The sequence below is a fragment of the Macaca thibetana genome, chromosome 1 (assembly GCF_024542745.1).
Source record: "Macaca thibetana thibetana isolate TM-01 chromosome 1, ASM2454274v1, whole genome shotgun sequence".
In the NCBI taxonomy this organism is placed as follows: Eukaryota; Metazoa; Chordata; class Mammalia; order Primates; family Cercopithecidae; genus Macaca; species Macaca thibetana.
Genome location: NC_065578.1, coordinates 27190789 through 27206264, shown reverse-complemented (window position 1 = coordinate 27206264; position 15476 = coordinate 27190789). Strand labels below are relative to the sequence as shown.

Below are 15476 nucleotides of genomic sequence, written 5' to 3'. Positions count from 1 at the left end.
ACACAACCAAAATTGTCCTCTGGAGTTGTACATTAGCAGGCTTGTTGTACTCAACCACGGACTCCCAGAAACAAAGCCAACTATCTCCTAAGAGCACTTCCCAGGAGTCAGGCAACCCAGGTGCCAGCTTTTAGCCAAGTAACCCAAACTGAATTTTTTTTTCCAGCTCTAAGAATCTGTTTCCCTATCTGTAAAACAAAGAAATAGAAATTAGCTCTAACCTTCCAGAGCCTCTATGGAGAGAACTGGTGCCACAGAGAACTGGCAGTGCATAGAATTCGTCTTCCTCGATTGCATACTGAGGACAGAAATCTTCAGGTTTGGAAACGTTTACCCTTCTTAAATAAAATGCAAAAAGTAACGCACTGGGTGCTTTTGGGCAAATTGCTTAGTTTAGTTCAGTTTTGTCGGCCGAGTGGTTCCTCAACGCCCCCTGCAGGCCAGATCCTGCTATGGCTCAGTCAGAATGGAATGGGAAAGGGCTGGCCCAAACCGTTTTGAGTTTATAGGATTGTCAGGGTCCATGTAACCGCCTGAAGGTCTTGAAAAGAGGCCAGGCAACAGCTAAGTAAAGGTCTTGTGGTTGCTGAATATTCCCCCTGCTGCCAGCAAGGACCAGAGCCCTAAAATACTTCACAGCCCGAATGCACTTCCCATTGCTTTGGCTCACTACCTCTCCTACAAGGCAGGGAGCCTCAGGTCGAGAGAGAGGAAGGAATTTACTCAAGGTCCCCTAGAAAGTTGGCCACGGAGTGGAGACTAGAATCTCGAGGTCCAGGGCTACCTACGCCTTAATAGGCTGCCCCAGGAGAGGAGCCTCACATTTTCAGAAAGAACAACTTCTCCCTTTCCTCTGGTCTCCCTTCCTTCCCCAACCCTCCACTCCTAGAGGCTCTATACATCCTATTCTCACCCTGAGGCTTGTCCCCGGAGCAACGCCTCTGGCCCGCTCCCATCCTGTCCTACCTCTGCGTATCCCCAGCGGAATTCTGTACCCCGACCCCCTCCCTAAAAAGGCCACACTTGGAATCAGGATATCGGAGTTGAAGGTTCCAGTTTCAACCCTTTCTTTGTGAACCTCAGCAAGTCACTTCACTTCTCTGAACCTGTTTCCTGTTTTATTGTTTTGTTTTATTATGTTTTTGTTTTTTTGAGACAGGTCTCGTTCTGTTGCCCAGGCTGGAGTGCAGTGGCGCGATCATAACTCACTTAAGTTTGGAGTTCCTGGGTCCTCCCACCTCAGCCTCCCGAATAGCTGGGTCTACAGGACTGCGTGTTAAATGTCAAATGGGGCAATAGTTTACCTCCACCGTTCTGTTGTGAGAATGAGAGCTTACTCATGGAAACCCCTTAACAAGGCTTGATGCAGATGAAGTGCTCAATAAACTGTAGATTATCTACATTTTTACTATTATTTTGAAGGATCTGGCTCAGTGACTGGCTGGTAGTGGTGGGTGTTCAAGAAAGGTGACTACAACCATTAATATTAAAAGTTTGGCGCACATAGCCTGGCATTTAGTAGCAGCTTAATAAACTGTGGCGGGCCAGGTGCGGTGGCTCACGCCTGTAATCCCAGCACTTTGGGAGGCCGAGGTGGGCGGATCACGAGGTCAGGAGTTCAAGACCAGGCTGGCCAAAATGGGGAAACCCTGTCTCTACTAAAAATATAAAAATTAGCTGCGCGTGGTGGCGGGCGCCTGTAATCTCAGCTACTCGGGAGGCTGAGGCAGAGAATTGCTTGAACCAAGGAGGTGGAGGTTGCAGTGAGCCGAGATCACGCTACTGCACTCCAGCCTGGGCGACAGAGCGAGACTCCGTCTCAAAAACAACAACAACAACAACAAACTGTGGTCAGTATTGTTTTTTTTGACCCCAGGACGCCCAGTGCGGTTTCAGCGTTAACACCTTAGCGAAAACTGCAGAACAGACTTTTCGCTCAGCAACAGGCTCCTCTTACGTAAACCGCACCGGCCAATGAGCAGGAAGACGGGCGGGGTTTCTTGGCAGCCAATAGTAGCCCGCAGCGGCGGCAGGATAGGCCTAGACTGGTTTACAGGCTGCATACGGAAACGAATCCCCGTGGCTCTTTGACGGTTGTGTGTGTCTTGGAAGTCTCCAGGCTCTGCCTATCAACCGGGTCCTGATTGGTGCAGACTGTGGCGGCCCGCCCCTGACTCCGCCTAGCCCCGCCTCCGCGAGAAGAGGCTGGACTGCCCCATATGCTTTTCATTTCTTTGTTTCCCCCCCTCCTTTTCCTTTTTCTTGTTTTAAATATACGTTTGGAAATTAGCCAGGCGTGGTGGCGGACGCCTGTAATCCCAGCTACTTGGGAGGCTGAGGCAGGAGAATCGCTTGAATCCGGGAGGCGGAGGTTGCAGTGAGCCGAGATCGCACCACTGCACCGCAGCCTGGACGACAAGAATGAAACTCCGTCTCAGTCAATCAATCAATCAGTCAATCAATCAATCAATCAATCGTTTGGTTTTCGTTTTATGCTTTTACTTCCAAATTTATATTTATTGCAAAAAATGTGGAATATAAAAAAGTATAAAGGTGAAAGTGAAATAACCCAAAATTATATTTCCCCCTCTGTGTGTGTGTGTGTGTGTGTGTGTGTGTGTGTGTGTGTGTGTTTTCCTCTCTGTGTTTTTCAAGTTTTTCAGGCTTTCTGTCTTGAGCTGGCGTTACTGCTGTTCATGGATGTATTGTAAAAGCGTAAAACAGGCCACTGTGCCAGATTTTATTTAAGACTCTTGGGCTGGGCACAGAGGCTCACACCTGTAATCCTAACACTTTGGGAGGCTGAGGCGGGCGGATCAGCCTGGTCTATAAGAGCAAAATTCCATCTCAAAACAAAACAAAACAAAAACAAAACACAAAAGACTTTTTTTTTGGGAGGGGGACAGAGTCTTGCTATGCTGCCGAGGCTGGAGTGCAGTGGCGCCATCTCGGCTCACTGCAAGCTCCGCCTCCCGGATTCACGCCATACTCCTGCCTCAGCCTCCAGAGTAGCTGGGACTACAGGCGCCCGCCACCACGCCCGGCTAATTTTTTGTATTTTTAGTAGAGATGGGGTTTCACTGTGTTCGCCAGGATGGTCTCGATCTCCTGACCTCGTGATCCGCCCGCCTCGGCCTCCCAAAGTGCTGGGATTACAGGCGTGAGCCACCGCGTCCGGACAACAAAAGACTCTTAATACTAATTGTAAAACTTTTTTTTTTTTGAGATGGAGTCTCCCTCTGTCGCCCAGGCTGGAGTGCAGTGGCGTGATCTCCGCTCACTGCAACCTCCACCTTCCGAGTTCTAGTGATTCTCCTGCCTCAGCCTCCCGAGTAGCTGGGACTACAGGCACATGCCACTAAGCCCGGCTAATTTTTTGTATTTTTAGTAGTGAGGGGTTTCACCATGTTAGCCAGGATGATCTTGATCTCCTGACCTCGTGATCGCCCGCCTCGGCCTCCCAAAGTGCTGGGATTACAGGCGTGAGCCACTGTGCCCGGCCAAAACTTTTAAAAGTTTGTTTCTGTAGCTGGGCACGGTGGCTCAAGCCTGTAATCCCAGAACTTTGGGAGGCCGAGACAGGCGGATCATGAGGTCAGGAGATCGAGACCATCCTGGCTAACATGGTGAAACCCCATCTCTACTGAAAAATACAAAAAACTAGCTGGGCAAGGTGGCGGGCGCCTATAGTCCCAGCTACTCGGGAGGCTGAGGCAGGAGAATGGCATAAACCTGGGAGGCCGAGCTTGCAGTGAGCTGAGATCCGGCTACTGCACTCCAGCCTGGGTGACAGAGCGAGACTTGGTCTCAAAAAAAAAAAAAAAAAAAAAAAAAAGTTTGTTTCTGTGAACATTATTGATGCCTAAGATGGGCCTGGTGCTATCCTTGTGGGGGTGGTGCCGCGGGTGAGAACAGAGTTGAGTAGTGGCCAAAATCTGGCTGCCAGGATCAGACAGGTGACAAAGAGAGGCAAATATAAATAGCTCAGATAAGCAAAGACATCCAAAAATACTCTGACCCAGACACTTCCAGGCACAAAACTCTTTCTGCCTTGCATTGTCCTGGTTGTACTTGGACATGCGATGGGTCAGAATTTGGTTTACTTAATATATATTATTCAGTCCTTGGGGTTTGAAGAATTTACCAAGATTTTAAAATCTCCAATTTATCATTTCCCTTGGAAAACAGGAAGATGTGGCAACACTGAGACTGCATTCGAGGGTCCCACAAACCAGACTTGGTTTCTCACTTTCCGTAACAGTAACCAATGGAAGACTTGATCATTTACATTACCTGCCTGGTCCCTGTAGCAACTTGAGTTCAAAACTCTTGGACAGGGTCAAGATTCCTTAACATGGTATTCAAAGCTCCATGACTGGCTAGGTGCGGTGGCTCACACCTGTAATCCCACCACTTTGGGAGGCCGAGATGGGAGGACCACTTGATGTCAGGGCTTCGAGATCAGCCTGGCCAACATGGTGAAACCCCCTCTCTACTCAAAATACAAAAAAATTAGCTGGGCGTGGTGGCAGATGCCTGTAGTCCCAGCTATTCAGGAGGCTGAGGCAGGAGAATTGCTTGAACCCAGGAGGTAGAGGTTGAAGTGAGCTGAGATCGTGCCACTGCACTCTAGCCTGGGTGACAGGGCGAGACTCTGTCTCAGAAAAAAAGGAAAAAGGCCAGGTACGATGGCTCACGCCTGTAATCCCAGCACTTTGGGAGGCCAAGACGGGCAGATCACGAGGTCAGGAGATCGAGACCATCCTGGCTAACACGGTGAAACCCCGTCTCTACTAAAAATACAAAAAAATTAGCCGGGCATGGTGGCAGGCCCCTGTAGTCCCAGCTACTCTGGAGGCTGAGATAGGAGAATGGCGTGAACCCAGGAGGTGGAGCTTGCAGTGAGCCGAGATCATGCCACTGCACTCCAGCCTGGGGGATAGAGCAAGACTCCGTCAAAAAAAAAAAAAAAAAAAAAAAAAAAGCTCCATGACAGTCTTGTGCTTTCCCCCTTTCATCTTTGCTTCCTTCCACTCTTGCTCACCCTTGCTCACACACACACTTCCTCAAGGTAAAAGTATAAGGCAGTGGCAGAATGAGACTTACAACCAGCATTTCTTATCTCAATATCCAGCCTCTCTTAACTAACACATTTGCTTCTTCACTCATTAACTTGAGGCATTTATTTTTCTTGATAAGACCAGGCCAAAGTCAGCCAATTGGATCAAACCAAATGGAATGGAATGTCCGGAGGTAGAAATTTTGCTACAGGGTGTGCAGCTTCACATACACCTCTTGCCCCTTATTTCCTATGTCTCTCCCCCTTGCTCACTCTGCTCCAGCTATACTGGTCACTGTGCTTTTCTTTTATTTCTTATTTTAGACAGGTTCTTGCTTTGTTGCCTAGGCTGGTGTGCAGTTGTGCAATCATAGTTCACTGTAACCTCAAACTTCTGGGCTCAGGTTATACTCCTGCCTCAGCCTTTGAAGTAGCTGGGACCACATATGAGTGCCATCATGTCTAGCTACTTAAAAAAAATTTTTTTAAGGCCGGGCGCAGTGGCTCATGCCTGTAATCCCAGCACTTTGGGAGGCTGAGGCGGGCGGATCACGAGGTCAGGAGATAGAGACCATCCTGGCTAACACCGTGAAACTCCGTCTCTACTACAAAAAAAATTAGCCGGGCGTGGTGCCGGGCGCCTGGAGTCCCAGCTACCAAGGAGGCTGAGGCGGAGAATGGCATGAACCCGGGAGGCGGAGCTTGCAGTGAGCTGCGACTGAGACTCTGTTTCAAAAATAATAATAATAATAATTTTTTTTTAGGCCGGGCGCAGTGGCTCACGCCTGTAATCGCAGCACTTTGCGAGGCCGAGGCAGGCGGATCACTTGAGGTCAAGAGTTCAAGAACAGCCTGACCAACATGAAGAAACCCCGTCTCTACTGAAAATACAAAATTAGCCGGGCGTGTTGGCGCATGCCTGTAATCCCAGCTACTTAGGAGGCTGAGGCAAGAGAATCACTTGAACTTGGGAGGCAGAGGTTGCAGTGAGCCGAGATCACGCCATTGCACTCCAGCCTGGGCAACAAGAGTGAAACTCCGTCTCAAAAAAAAAAAAAGTTAAAAATTACAGGCTCACACCTGTAATCCCAACACTTTGGGAGACTGAGGCAGGTGTTTCGGTTGAGCTCAGGGTTAGGTTTTGGCTTAAGGGAATATTGTGGATGGTTTGATCTTTTATCAAAGTTTGAGATCACTCAAACTTTCTTCCTATCAGCAATAAGGCTGTTTTGCTTTCTTATCATTCGTGTAGCATTAAAAACGCTACTGCAATAAAGGCTGGAGTGCAGTGGCATGACTGAACTCCTGAGCTCAAGGGATCCTCCCGCCTTCGTCTCCTGAAGTATTGGCATTACAGGCGTGAGCAACTGTACCTGGTCAGCTTCAGACTTTTCTTGTGCAGCCTCCTCACCTCTCTTAGCCTTCTTAGAATTGAAGAGATTTAGGGCTTTTCTCCATATTAGGTTTTGCCTTAAGGGAATGTTGTGGCTGGCTTGATCATCTATCCAGATAACTCAAACTTTCTCCGTATCAGCAATAAGGTTGTTTTGCTTTCTTATCATTTGTATGTTCACTGGAATAGCACTTTTAATGTCCTTCAAGAACTTTTTCTTTGTATTCACAACTTGACTGGTGCAAGAGGCCTAGCTTTTGGCCTATTTCTGCTTTCTTTTTTCTTTCTTTCTTTTCTTTTCTTTTTTCTTTTCTTTTGAGACAGAGTCTCGCTCTGTGGCCCAGGCTGGAGCGCAGTGGTGGTGTGATCTTGGCTCACTGCCAGCTCCACTTCCCGGGTTCACGCCATTCTCCTGCCTCAGCCTCCCGAGTAGCTGGGACTGTAGGCGCCCGCCACCATGCCCAGCTGATGTTTTTGTATTTTTAGTAGAGACGGGGTTTCACCGTGTTAGCCAGGATGATCTCGATCTCCTGACCTCGTGATCCGCCCGCCTCAGCCTCCCAAAGTGCTGGGATTACAGGCTTGAGCCACCGCGCCTGGCCTTTTTTTTCCTTTTTTTTTTAGTAGAGACAAAGTCTCGCTCTGTTGCCCAGGCTGGTCTCAAACTCCTGGTCTCAAGTGATCCTCCTGCCTTGGCCTCCCAAAGTGCAGGGATTACAGGTATGAGCCACTGTGCCTGGCCTAGTTCTGCTTTCAACATGCCTTCCTCACTATGCTTACTCATTTCTAGGTTTTGACTTAGAAGTGAGAGCACACAAAAAAGAGGGAGACAAATGACTCCTTTCATCTAAACACTTAGAGCCTGCTGTTGGGTTATTAATTAGCCTAATACTGTTGTGTCTCAGGGAATAGGAAGGCCCAAGGAGAGGGAGAGAGACAGGGAAATGGCAGGTTGGTGTCACAGTCAGAACACAAAAACATTTATCGATTAAGTTCATGACCCCAAAACAATTACAAAAGTAACATCAAAAATCACTGATCACAAATCACCCTAATAGATAATAGGGGGAAAGTCTGAAATATTGAGAGAATTGCCAAAATATGACATTGAGGCATGAAGTGAGCATATAATGTTAGAAAAGTGGCACCAATAGACTTGCTCGATGTAAGGCTGCCACAAACCTTCAATTTTATAAAAGGCAGTATTTGTGAAGCTCAATAAAATGAAGCACTATGAAACAAAGTATGTTCACACCAATGCCCAGGCCTCACTCTTGGAGATTTGGATTTAGTTGCTCTCGAGGTTTTGTTTATTTTTTACATTTCTGGGAAGCAGAAGAGGTTTTTGTTCTGTTTTGTTTTTGAGACAGTCTCACTCTGTCTCCCAGGCTGGAATGCAGTGGCATGATCTTGGCTCTCTGCAACCTCTGCCTCCCAGGTTTAAGCAATTCTCCTGCCTCAGCCTCCTGAGTAGCTGGGACTACAGGCGCGTGCCACCATGCCTGGCTAATTTTTGTTTTTGTTTTTGTTTTTTGAGACAGAGTCTCGCTCTGTCGCCCAGGCTGCGGTGCAGTGGCCAGATCTCAGCTCACTGCAAGCTCCGCCTCCTGGGTTTACGCCATTCTCCTGCCTCAGCCTCCCGAGTCGCTGGGACTACAGGCGCCTGTCACCTCGCCCGGCTAGTTTTTTTTTTTTTTTTTTTTTTTTTTTGAGGCGGAGTCTCGCTCTGTCACCCAGGCTGGAGTGCAGTGGCCAGATCTCGGCTCACTGCAAGCTCCGCCTCCCAGATTTACCCCATTCTCCTGCCTCAGCCTCCTGAGTAGCTGGGACTACAGGCGCCCGCCACCTTGCCCGGCTAGTTTTTTTTTTTGTATTTTTTAGTAGAGATGGGGTTTCACTGTGTTAGCCAGGATGGTCTCGATCTCCTGACCTCGTGATCCGCCCGTCTCGGCCTCCCAAAGTGCTGGGATTACAGGCTTGAGCCACCGCGCCCGGCCCCGGCTAGTTTTTTTTTGTATTTTTTAGTAGAGACAGGGTTTCACCGTGCACCATGTTAGCCAGGATGGTCTCGATCTCCTGACCTCGTGATCCGCCCGTCTTGGCCTCCCAAAGTGCTGGGATTACAAGCTTGAGTCACCGCACCCGGCCAATTTTTGTATTTTTAGTAGAGACGGGGTTTCTCCATGTTAGCCAAGATGGTCTTGATCTCTTGACCGCGTGATCCACCCGCCTCAGCCTCCCTAAGTGCTGGGATTACAGGCGTAAGCCACCGCGCTCAGCTGCAGAGGAGGTTTTAAAGCTCTCCACATATGTCAATGTGCCACCTGTGCTGAGAACTACAACTTTGTTATTTTATTTTATTTTACTTGTTTTTGAGTTGGAGTCTCCCTGTCGCCCAAGCTGGAATGCAGTGGTGCAATCTCGGCTCACTGCAACCTCCACCTCCCGGGTTCAAGTGATTCTTTTGCCTCAGTCTCCCAAGTAGCTGGACAGGTGTGTGCCACCATGCCTGGCTAATTCTTGTATTTTTAGTAGAGATGGGGTTTCACCACATTGGCTAGGTTGCTCTCAAACTCCTGACCTCAGGTGATCCGCCTGCCTCGGTCTCCCAAAGTGCTGGTATTATACACATGAGACATTGTGCCCAGCCTGAGAACTACAACTTTAAACTTACTGTCGTGAAAATCTCAAACTAGGCTCTATTGCAAACATGTGTTTGCATCATCTAGGCATGCATGGACATGCTGATGGGGTTTATGTCACAGCCAAAAAGCTAATGCCAACACCAACCGCTGGCATTTCTATATTTACTTCCAGGAGCCCTTGCCTTTACCACCCATCCCCTGGTAGCCATGTACCTCCCACTTCCCCACATTGAGGAGAGAGCTAATAGGCAGCTGAAGCACTGGATTTGAACTGCAACTCAAGGTTGTAGGAGCAAGAGTACTGAAGACCTTGATCAGCGCAAACCTGATCATACGACCTTGTGAAAGTTGTTTCACAATTCCCTGCTTCGGTTACTTTGGTTATAAAATTAAACTAATGGAATGGATTTATTTGCTAAAAATATGAGATTTAATGAACAAATAATTTTAAAGTGCTCCATTAATTCTGCGATTGTTAAATAACTTCACTGCATAAAATCCTATAGAACTCTTTCAAATATATATATATATATATAAATATATAAAAAGCACCCCAATGATTCTTTTTTCTTTTTTTGGAAACAGGGTCTCACTCTGTTGCCCAGGCTGGAATACAGTGCTGTGATCATGGCTCACTTCAACCTCAGCCTCCCAGGTAGCTAGGACTGCAGGCCTGCACCACCACTCCTGGCTTTTTTTTTTTTTTTTTTTTTCTGCAGAGACGGGGTTTGGTCATGTTGCCCAGGCTGGTCTTAAGCTCCTGGGCTCAAGTGATCCATCTGCCTCGGCCTCCCAAAGTGCTAGGATTAGAGGGGGAGCCACTGCACCAAGCCCAGACAGCACGATTCTGACACAGAGGGTTTGGAAGTTTCTTAGACAGACCTGCTCCTGTAGTTCACAGAACTCCTCTGACTACTGCGGTCCCTTTCTTTCCTGAGTCTAGTTTGCAGAAGTCTTCTTGAGATTCTGTGAGACAATAGCCCCTATTTCCTACAGTAAATTACTCTTTTTCTTCCCCTTTAGACAGCGATTGTTGGTTTCTGTTACATGTAAACAAAGAGGACTTTATTTTTTATTTTTTTAGGCTAGTCAAGTGAAGCAGTGGGAGGTGGAGGACAAAAATAATTTTGACTAAGGCATAAATATATTATACAAGTGAAGTATTTCCCAAATTGTATTCTGTGTAATGCTATGTTCTCAAATGTTAACAAGCTCCATACAAGAACCATTTATTTCTAAATTCTAAAGTCACAATCATATTATGAACTACATTAAACTATATAGTTACTTTTATTATACCTAATAATCTGTCTTTATAAAAGTGTTTACCCAAAAATGCCAGCAGATTCCATGAGAAACTACCTGTACTACAATTATTGTCAAACTTCAGTGCATATGTAACAGAACCAACTGGAGGGCTTGTTAAAGGATTGCTGAGTCAAACCCCCCAGTTTCAGCAGGTTTGTGGTGGGGCCTGATAATTTGTATTTCTTTTTTTTTTTTTTTTTTTTAGATGGAGTCTCACTCTGTTGCCCAGACTGGAGTGCAATGGCGTGATCTTCGCTCACTGCAACCTCCGCCTCCCAGGTTCAAGCGATTCTTCTGCCTCAGCCTCCCGAGTAGCTGGGATTACAGGTGCCCACCACCACACCCGGCTAATTTTTGTATTTTTAGTAGAGATGGTGTTTTGCCATGTTGGCCAGGCTGGTCTTGAACTCCTGACCTCAGGTGATCCACCCACCTCAGCCTCTCAAAGTGCTGGGATTACAGGCATGAGCCACCACGCCCCGCTGAGAATTTGCATTTCTAACAAGTTCCCAGGTGCTGCTGACACTGCTGGCTTATGGAACCACTGCTGTAGTACTTTCCAAATTATCCTGATTCTAAGAACCACCTATGACCTGTGCTATTCCTACTGTGGTTACTGGCTCATGTCACATAAATTCTTTTAGGATTCCAACATGTTTGTGACATTACTCAGTATTTACATCTTGCTTTTACTGCAGCATGATAGAAAAATTAACCACAGGTATATCATAACAAAAAGTTCATGAGTTACCATTTTCACAAAGTTCAGATATATTTAAATTAGCCTATTTAATCTTTTTTTGGTTGTTGTTGAGATGGAGTTTCACTCTGTCTCCCAGGCTGGAGTACAGTGGCACAATCTCAGCTCACTGCAACCTCTGCCTCTCAGGTTCATGATTCTCCTGCCTCAGCCTCTCTAGCAGCAGGGATTACAGGTGCCCACCACCACACCCGGCTAATTTTTGTTTTTTAGTAGAGATGGTGTTTTGCCATGTTGGCCAGGCTGGTCTTGAACTCCTGACCTCAGGTGATCCACCCACCTCAGCCTCTCAAAGTGCTGGGATGATAGGCATGAGCCATCGCACACAGCCTATGGTACACCTTTACTGAAGAAACAATTCAGGAACATCACTCTTAGTAAGGCAATTGTTGATTATAAGTCAAAAAAACACTATCATGTACAAATTAGGGGATTTTGTATACCTTTTTTTGGTTACAAATATGCAAAATGAAGGATGTTTGCTAATACTTGTTTCCAATTTTTAAACTTTTCAAGTGTTGTACTGTTAATAATGTTAAAATAAAAGGCATTTGATTTAGTATGATTGTTTGTTGAACTTCATCTTTTCAGGTTATTTTGTTGCTGGCCACTTGCAAGGCACTCCTGAGGCCTCAGTAAGAACTGAGATTCAGCAACATTATAATCATTATAATTCAAAGTTTAGAGTTTCTTTTTTTTTTTTCTTTTTTAAAACAGATGGGGTTAAAACGCTGCCCAGGCATGTCTGGAACTCCTGGGCTCAAGCAGTCGTCTTGCCTCAGACTGCCAAGTAGCTGAACTACAGGCACACACCACCACACCTGGCTGTGTTCAGTTTCATGGGCAGGTCAAATCATCTAGTATTTTGTCTGTATGGACAAGGTCAATGCAACTTCTCCAAGCTTTTATCACTCAATGGTCCTAGAGGCCCTTGTGAGATAGATAGGGTCTTAGAACAAATAACTCATTACAATCCTGGGCAAATACTCTACTGAACTGGTGAACTGAAAACGTTTTGCTAATGGCCCAAATGTCACCTAAAATTTTTTTGCCTAGAGAAGTTACATAACTAGTTTGTATAATAATTTAGTCATACTAGGCCCTCAAGTCTAATTTGAAACAAAAACACACTTGGCAAAGCAAAATATAACCTAAGAAATAATTCTGATTTACTGCTATTAACAGACTTGGTTTAGGAGTCAAAAAACCTGGACACAAGTCTTACTGCCAAGGTGCTAAGTGACTGTATAAATCACATGATTTCTAATTCTAGTTCTCTCAATCTACAAAATTAGAACATGGATGACTAGCTCATATTAGGTTCCTCTAAACCATTTTAAACATGCAAAATGCTGTTTTAACTGATGGTACTTTTTTTTTTTTTTTTTTTTTGAGACGGAGTCTAGCTCTGTTGCCCAGGCTGGAGTGCAATGGCCGGATCTCAGCTCACTGCAAGCCCCGCCTCCCGGGTTCACGCCATTCTCCTGCCTCAGCCTCCCGAGTAGCTGGGAGTACAGGCGCCCGCCACCTCGCCCGGCTAATTTTTTTTGTATTTTAGTAGAGACGGGGTTTCACCGTGTTAGCCAGGATGGTCTCGATCTCCTGAACTCGTGATTCGCCCGTCTCGGCCTCCCAAAGTGCTGGGATTACAGGCTTGAGCCACCGCGCCCGGCCACTGATGGTACTTTCAATTGTATTTTTTTTTTTTGAGACGGAGTCTCATTTTGTCACCCAGACTGGAGTGCAGTGGCACAGTCTCAGCTCACTGCAACCTACACCTCCCAGGTTCAACTGATTTTCCTGCCTCAGCCTCCTGAGTAGCTAGGACTATAGGTGCATGCCACCACACCTGGCTAATTTTATTTTTAGTAGAGACGGGGTTTTACTATTTTGGCCAGGCTGGTCTTGAACTCCTGACCTCAGGTGATCCGCCCACCTTGGCCTCCCAAAGTGCTGGGATTACAGGCATGAGCCACCGCCCCTGGCCCAATTGTATCTTTTGAAGCAATGACTCCTTCGGATCTCCAGGCTCCTCCTGATCTTTATGCTTTAGATTGGGATTTATCCTTCAAGAAGCTTTCTCTGAACACCTCTAATTAGACTGGGGGGGTACCTTGTCTGTGTCACACCTATCCCCCCAACTCGTGTTGTTTCATAGCACTTATCACACTGTGCGTTTCTGTGGGCTCCTGGATGCAGGGACCCCTCTAATCCATTTCAGCAGTCCATTAGTGTCTTTCCGTCTATCTCTTCCAGATAGAAGAAGGCATCAAACACAGTTCACTGATGACAATTTATTATCATCTGTTAGTAGCACACAGACAAATATTAATTAAACCAGAACCATGTCTACACAGAAGTGGGCAGTGACATGTGCCATTCTATGGGGAACTGTGTGCACTTAATCATCATGTTTTAGCGTTTTGATCTTCTGTTTATGCCGCTCAATTTCTTTCTGCAGACGCTCAATCTCCTTCTTATGATGAACGATTTCTTCTTCATGGTGTTTTTTCAAAGCTGCCAGTTGTTCTCTACTCTGTGCTCTACAAGGACACGGTGGCTCAGGGTTTAATTTCAATCCTTCACCCCAAAGAGATCTCTAAGCATAACCCGTAATGTCTAAGCAAGGAATAGGAGTCCCAGTTCCATGGGAGTCTGGCTGGTCATCCTCTTCTACTCCTCAACTAGTGAAAGAATAACCCATCTTAAATTGAGGTGTAGTCATCTTAAGAAGACCAAAATGATTTCACTGGTGCTAGTGGCTTAAATTCCATCATTAAGATCTTATTGCTTTCAGATTCCTCTTTAAAATAGAAAACTCCAGAGAGATGTGACACAAGTCCCTAATACCTTATGAGGGGAACAACCCAGGGAACCCCTTTAGAGGGGGAAAAAAAAAGGAACAAAATGGGGACAAAGGGGTGTGGTTAAAAGGCAAATATCCATTTCCTATTCCAATCTGTCTAGAGCTTTCTTTGCCTATAGAAATGAATGGCCCGCTGTAAGGCCAATAAAAGGTCTCCTGCATGGGCAGTATTTGGCAGTTCAATTTAGGTACCAAGAAGGGACTGGATTACAATGTTGGTTTGGCCACATTTAGGCCTCAGTTTTCCTTAACTACAAAATGAAGGGATCAATTAGATAGTCTCTAACAGCAGTACCTTGGCTCTCTATACGGTATGGCAGGTGTCATGGTGATAATTCTCAACAGAAGGCAGAAATGAAAGGCCAAAGGACAAGCAAAAGCAAGATTAATTCCTCACTGCTCTCCAGAGTGGACAGAAGTCAGTTAAAGATAACTCAGGGCTGGTAAAGGGAGGCCCAGCCCACTCCATACTTCTAAGCAGGAGCGGGAAATCCACAGATCTAGGCTGGGCTGAGTAGGGCAAAAGCCTTTAGGAGATGGTGTAGTCCAACCCTAAGTAGCTCCCATGACCAGCTCCCATGATCCTCACTCTTGCGGAGTCGGGGGTCTAGAAACACCTGAGAAGCCTGAATGCATGCAGGCTTGCAAAGCTAAGGCGTGCTGGGGAGGAAGGAGAGCGTAGAGGGGGTGACAGGTGGGTGAGGGCCGCGGGAGTCAGGCTGGGAGGCAAACGTTAGACGGTCGGATCTAGATAATGTGCGAAGAATCTGGGGGCGTTTCGCACCACCCGAGGAGAACTCCACGCGGGAGATGGTAATGATAAAGGAGGAGTTGAGCCGTGGGATGTTTTGGAGACCCGCCGGTAGAAATGGTTTGGGGGCCTGAAACTGTTGTGCAGGGAACTGGGAGTGCCCTGTAAGTGGCAACTTGGGACATCAAGGGTTAGGGTATACCAGATTGGGGCCCGGGAGTTCTGTTGGGGGATGGGGCGCCCAAGGCACCAAGGAAACGGGTGGGGCGACTGGCAGTTTAAGGATTGGAAGGCCCTGGGAGATCTAGGGCTGGACTTGGGACCCGGTGAGCCTCACCGGAAATATCGTTCCTCTTCAGCCTGCTCTCTCTTTCCGAAGGCCCCACCGGCTTCCCGGATGGAGCCCGCGCCCCGGTCGACATTCTCGGACTGCAGAGAGACAGGGACACTGATAAAAGTAGGGAAGCGAAGATGGGATCCGCCCTCGGGGCTGGAGCAGCGGACACTGCCGCAGCGTACCTGATCCGAGCCGAAGCCTCGGGCTTGCATGGTCCTCACGCCCCACACGCCAAGCCACGTCCGCGCCACCAACGCCGTTACTGCCATTGCTGCTGGAGCTGCACCTCTGGCGTCTCTGCCGCAGCAAGCTGTACCTCGTTACGCGCTAATGGCGCGGGGACGGCCAAGCACCCAA

The 15476-nt window shown here is 47.1% G+C and overlaps 2 protein-coding genes across 2 annotated transcripts in view; both read left to right on the top strand.

Annotated features, from left to right (window-relative positions):
• Positions 1 to 15476, top strand: part of LOC126958026 (dnaJ homolog subfamily C member 8) — a 614804-nt gene that overhangs the window by 562283 nt on the left and 37045 nt on the right. The window lies entirely within an intron of this gene.
• RPA2 (replication protein A2) overlaps positions 15283 to 15476 on the top strand; it is a 342664-nt gene continuing 342470 nt past the window's right edge. The window contains exon 1 of the mRNA XM_050795800.1: positions 15283 to 15448. Within this exon, the coding sequence (XP_050651757.1) occupies positions 15330 to 15448 (119 nt within the window). The 5' untranslated portion in view covers positions 15283 to 15329. The remainder of the gene's footprint in view (positions 15449 to 15476) is intronic.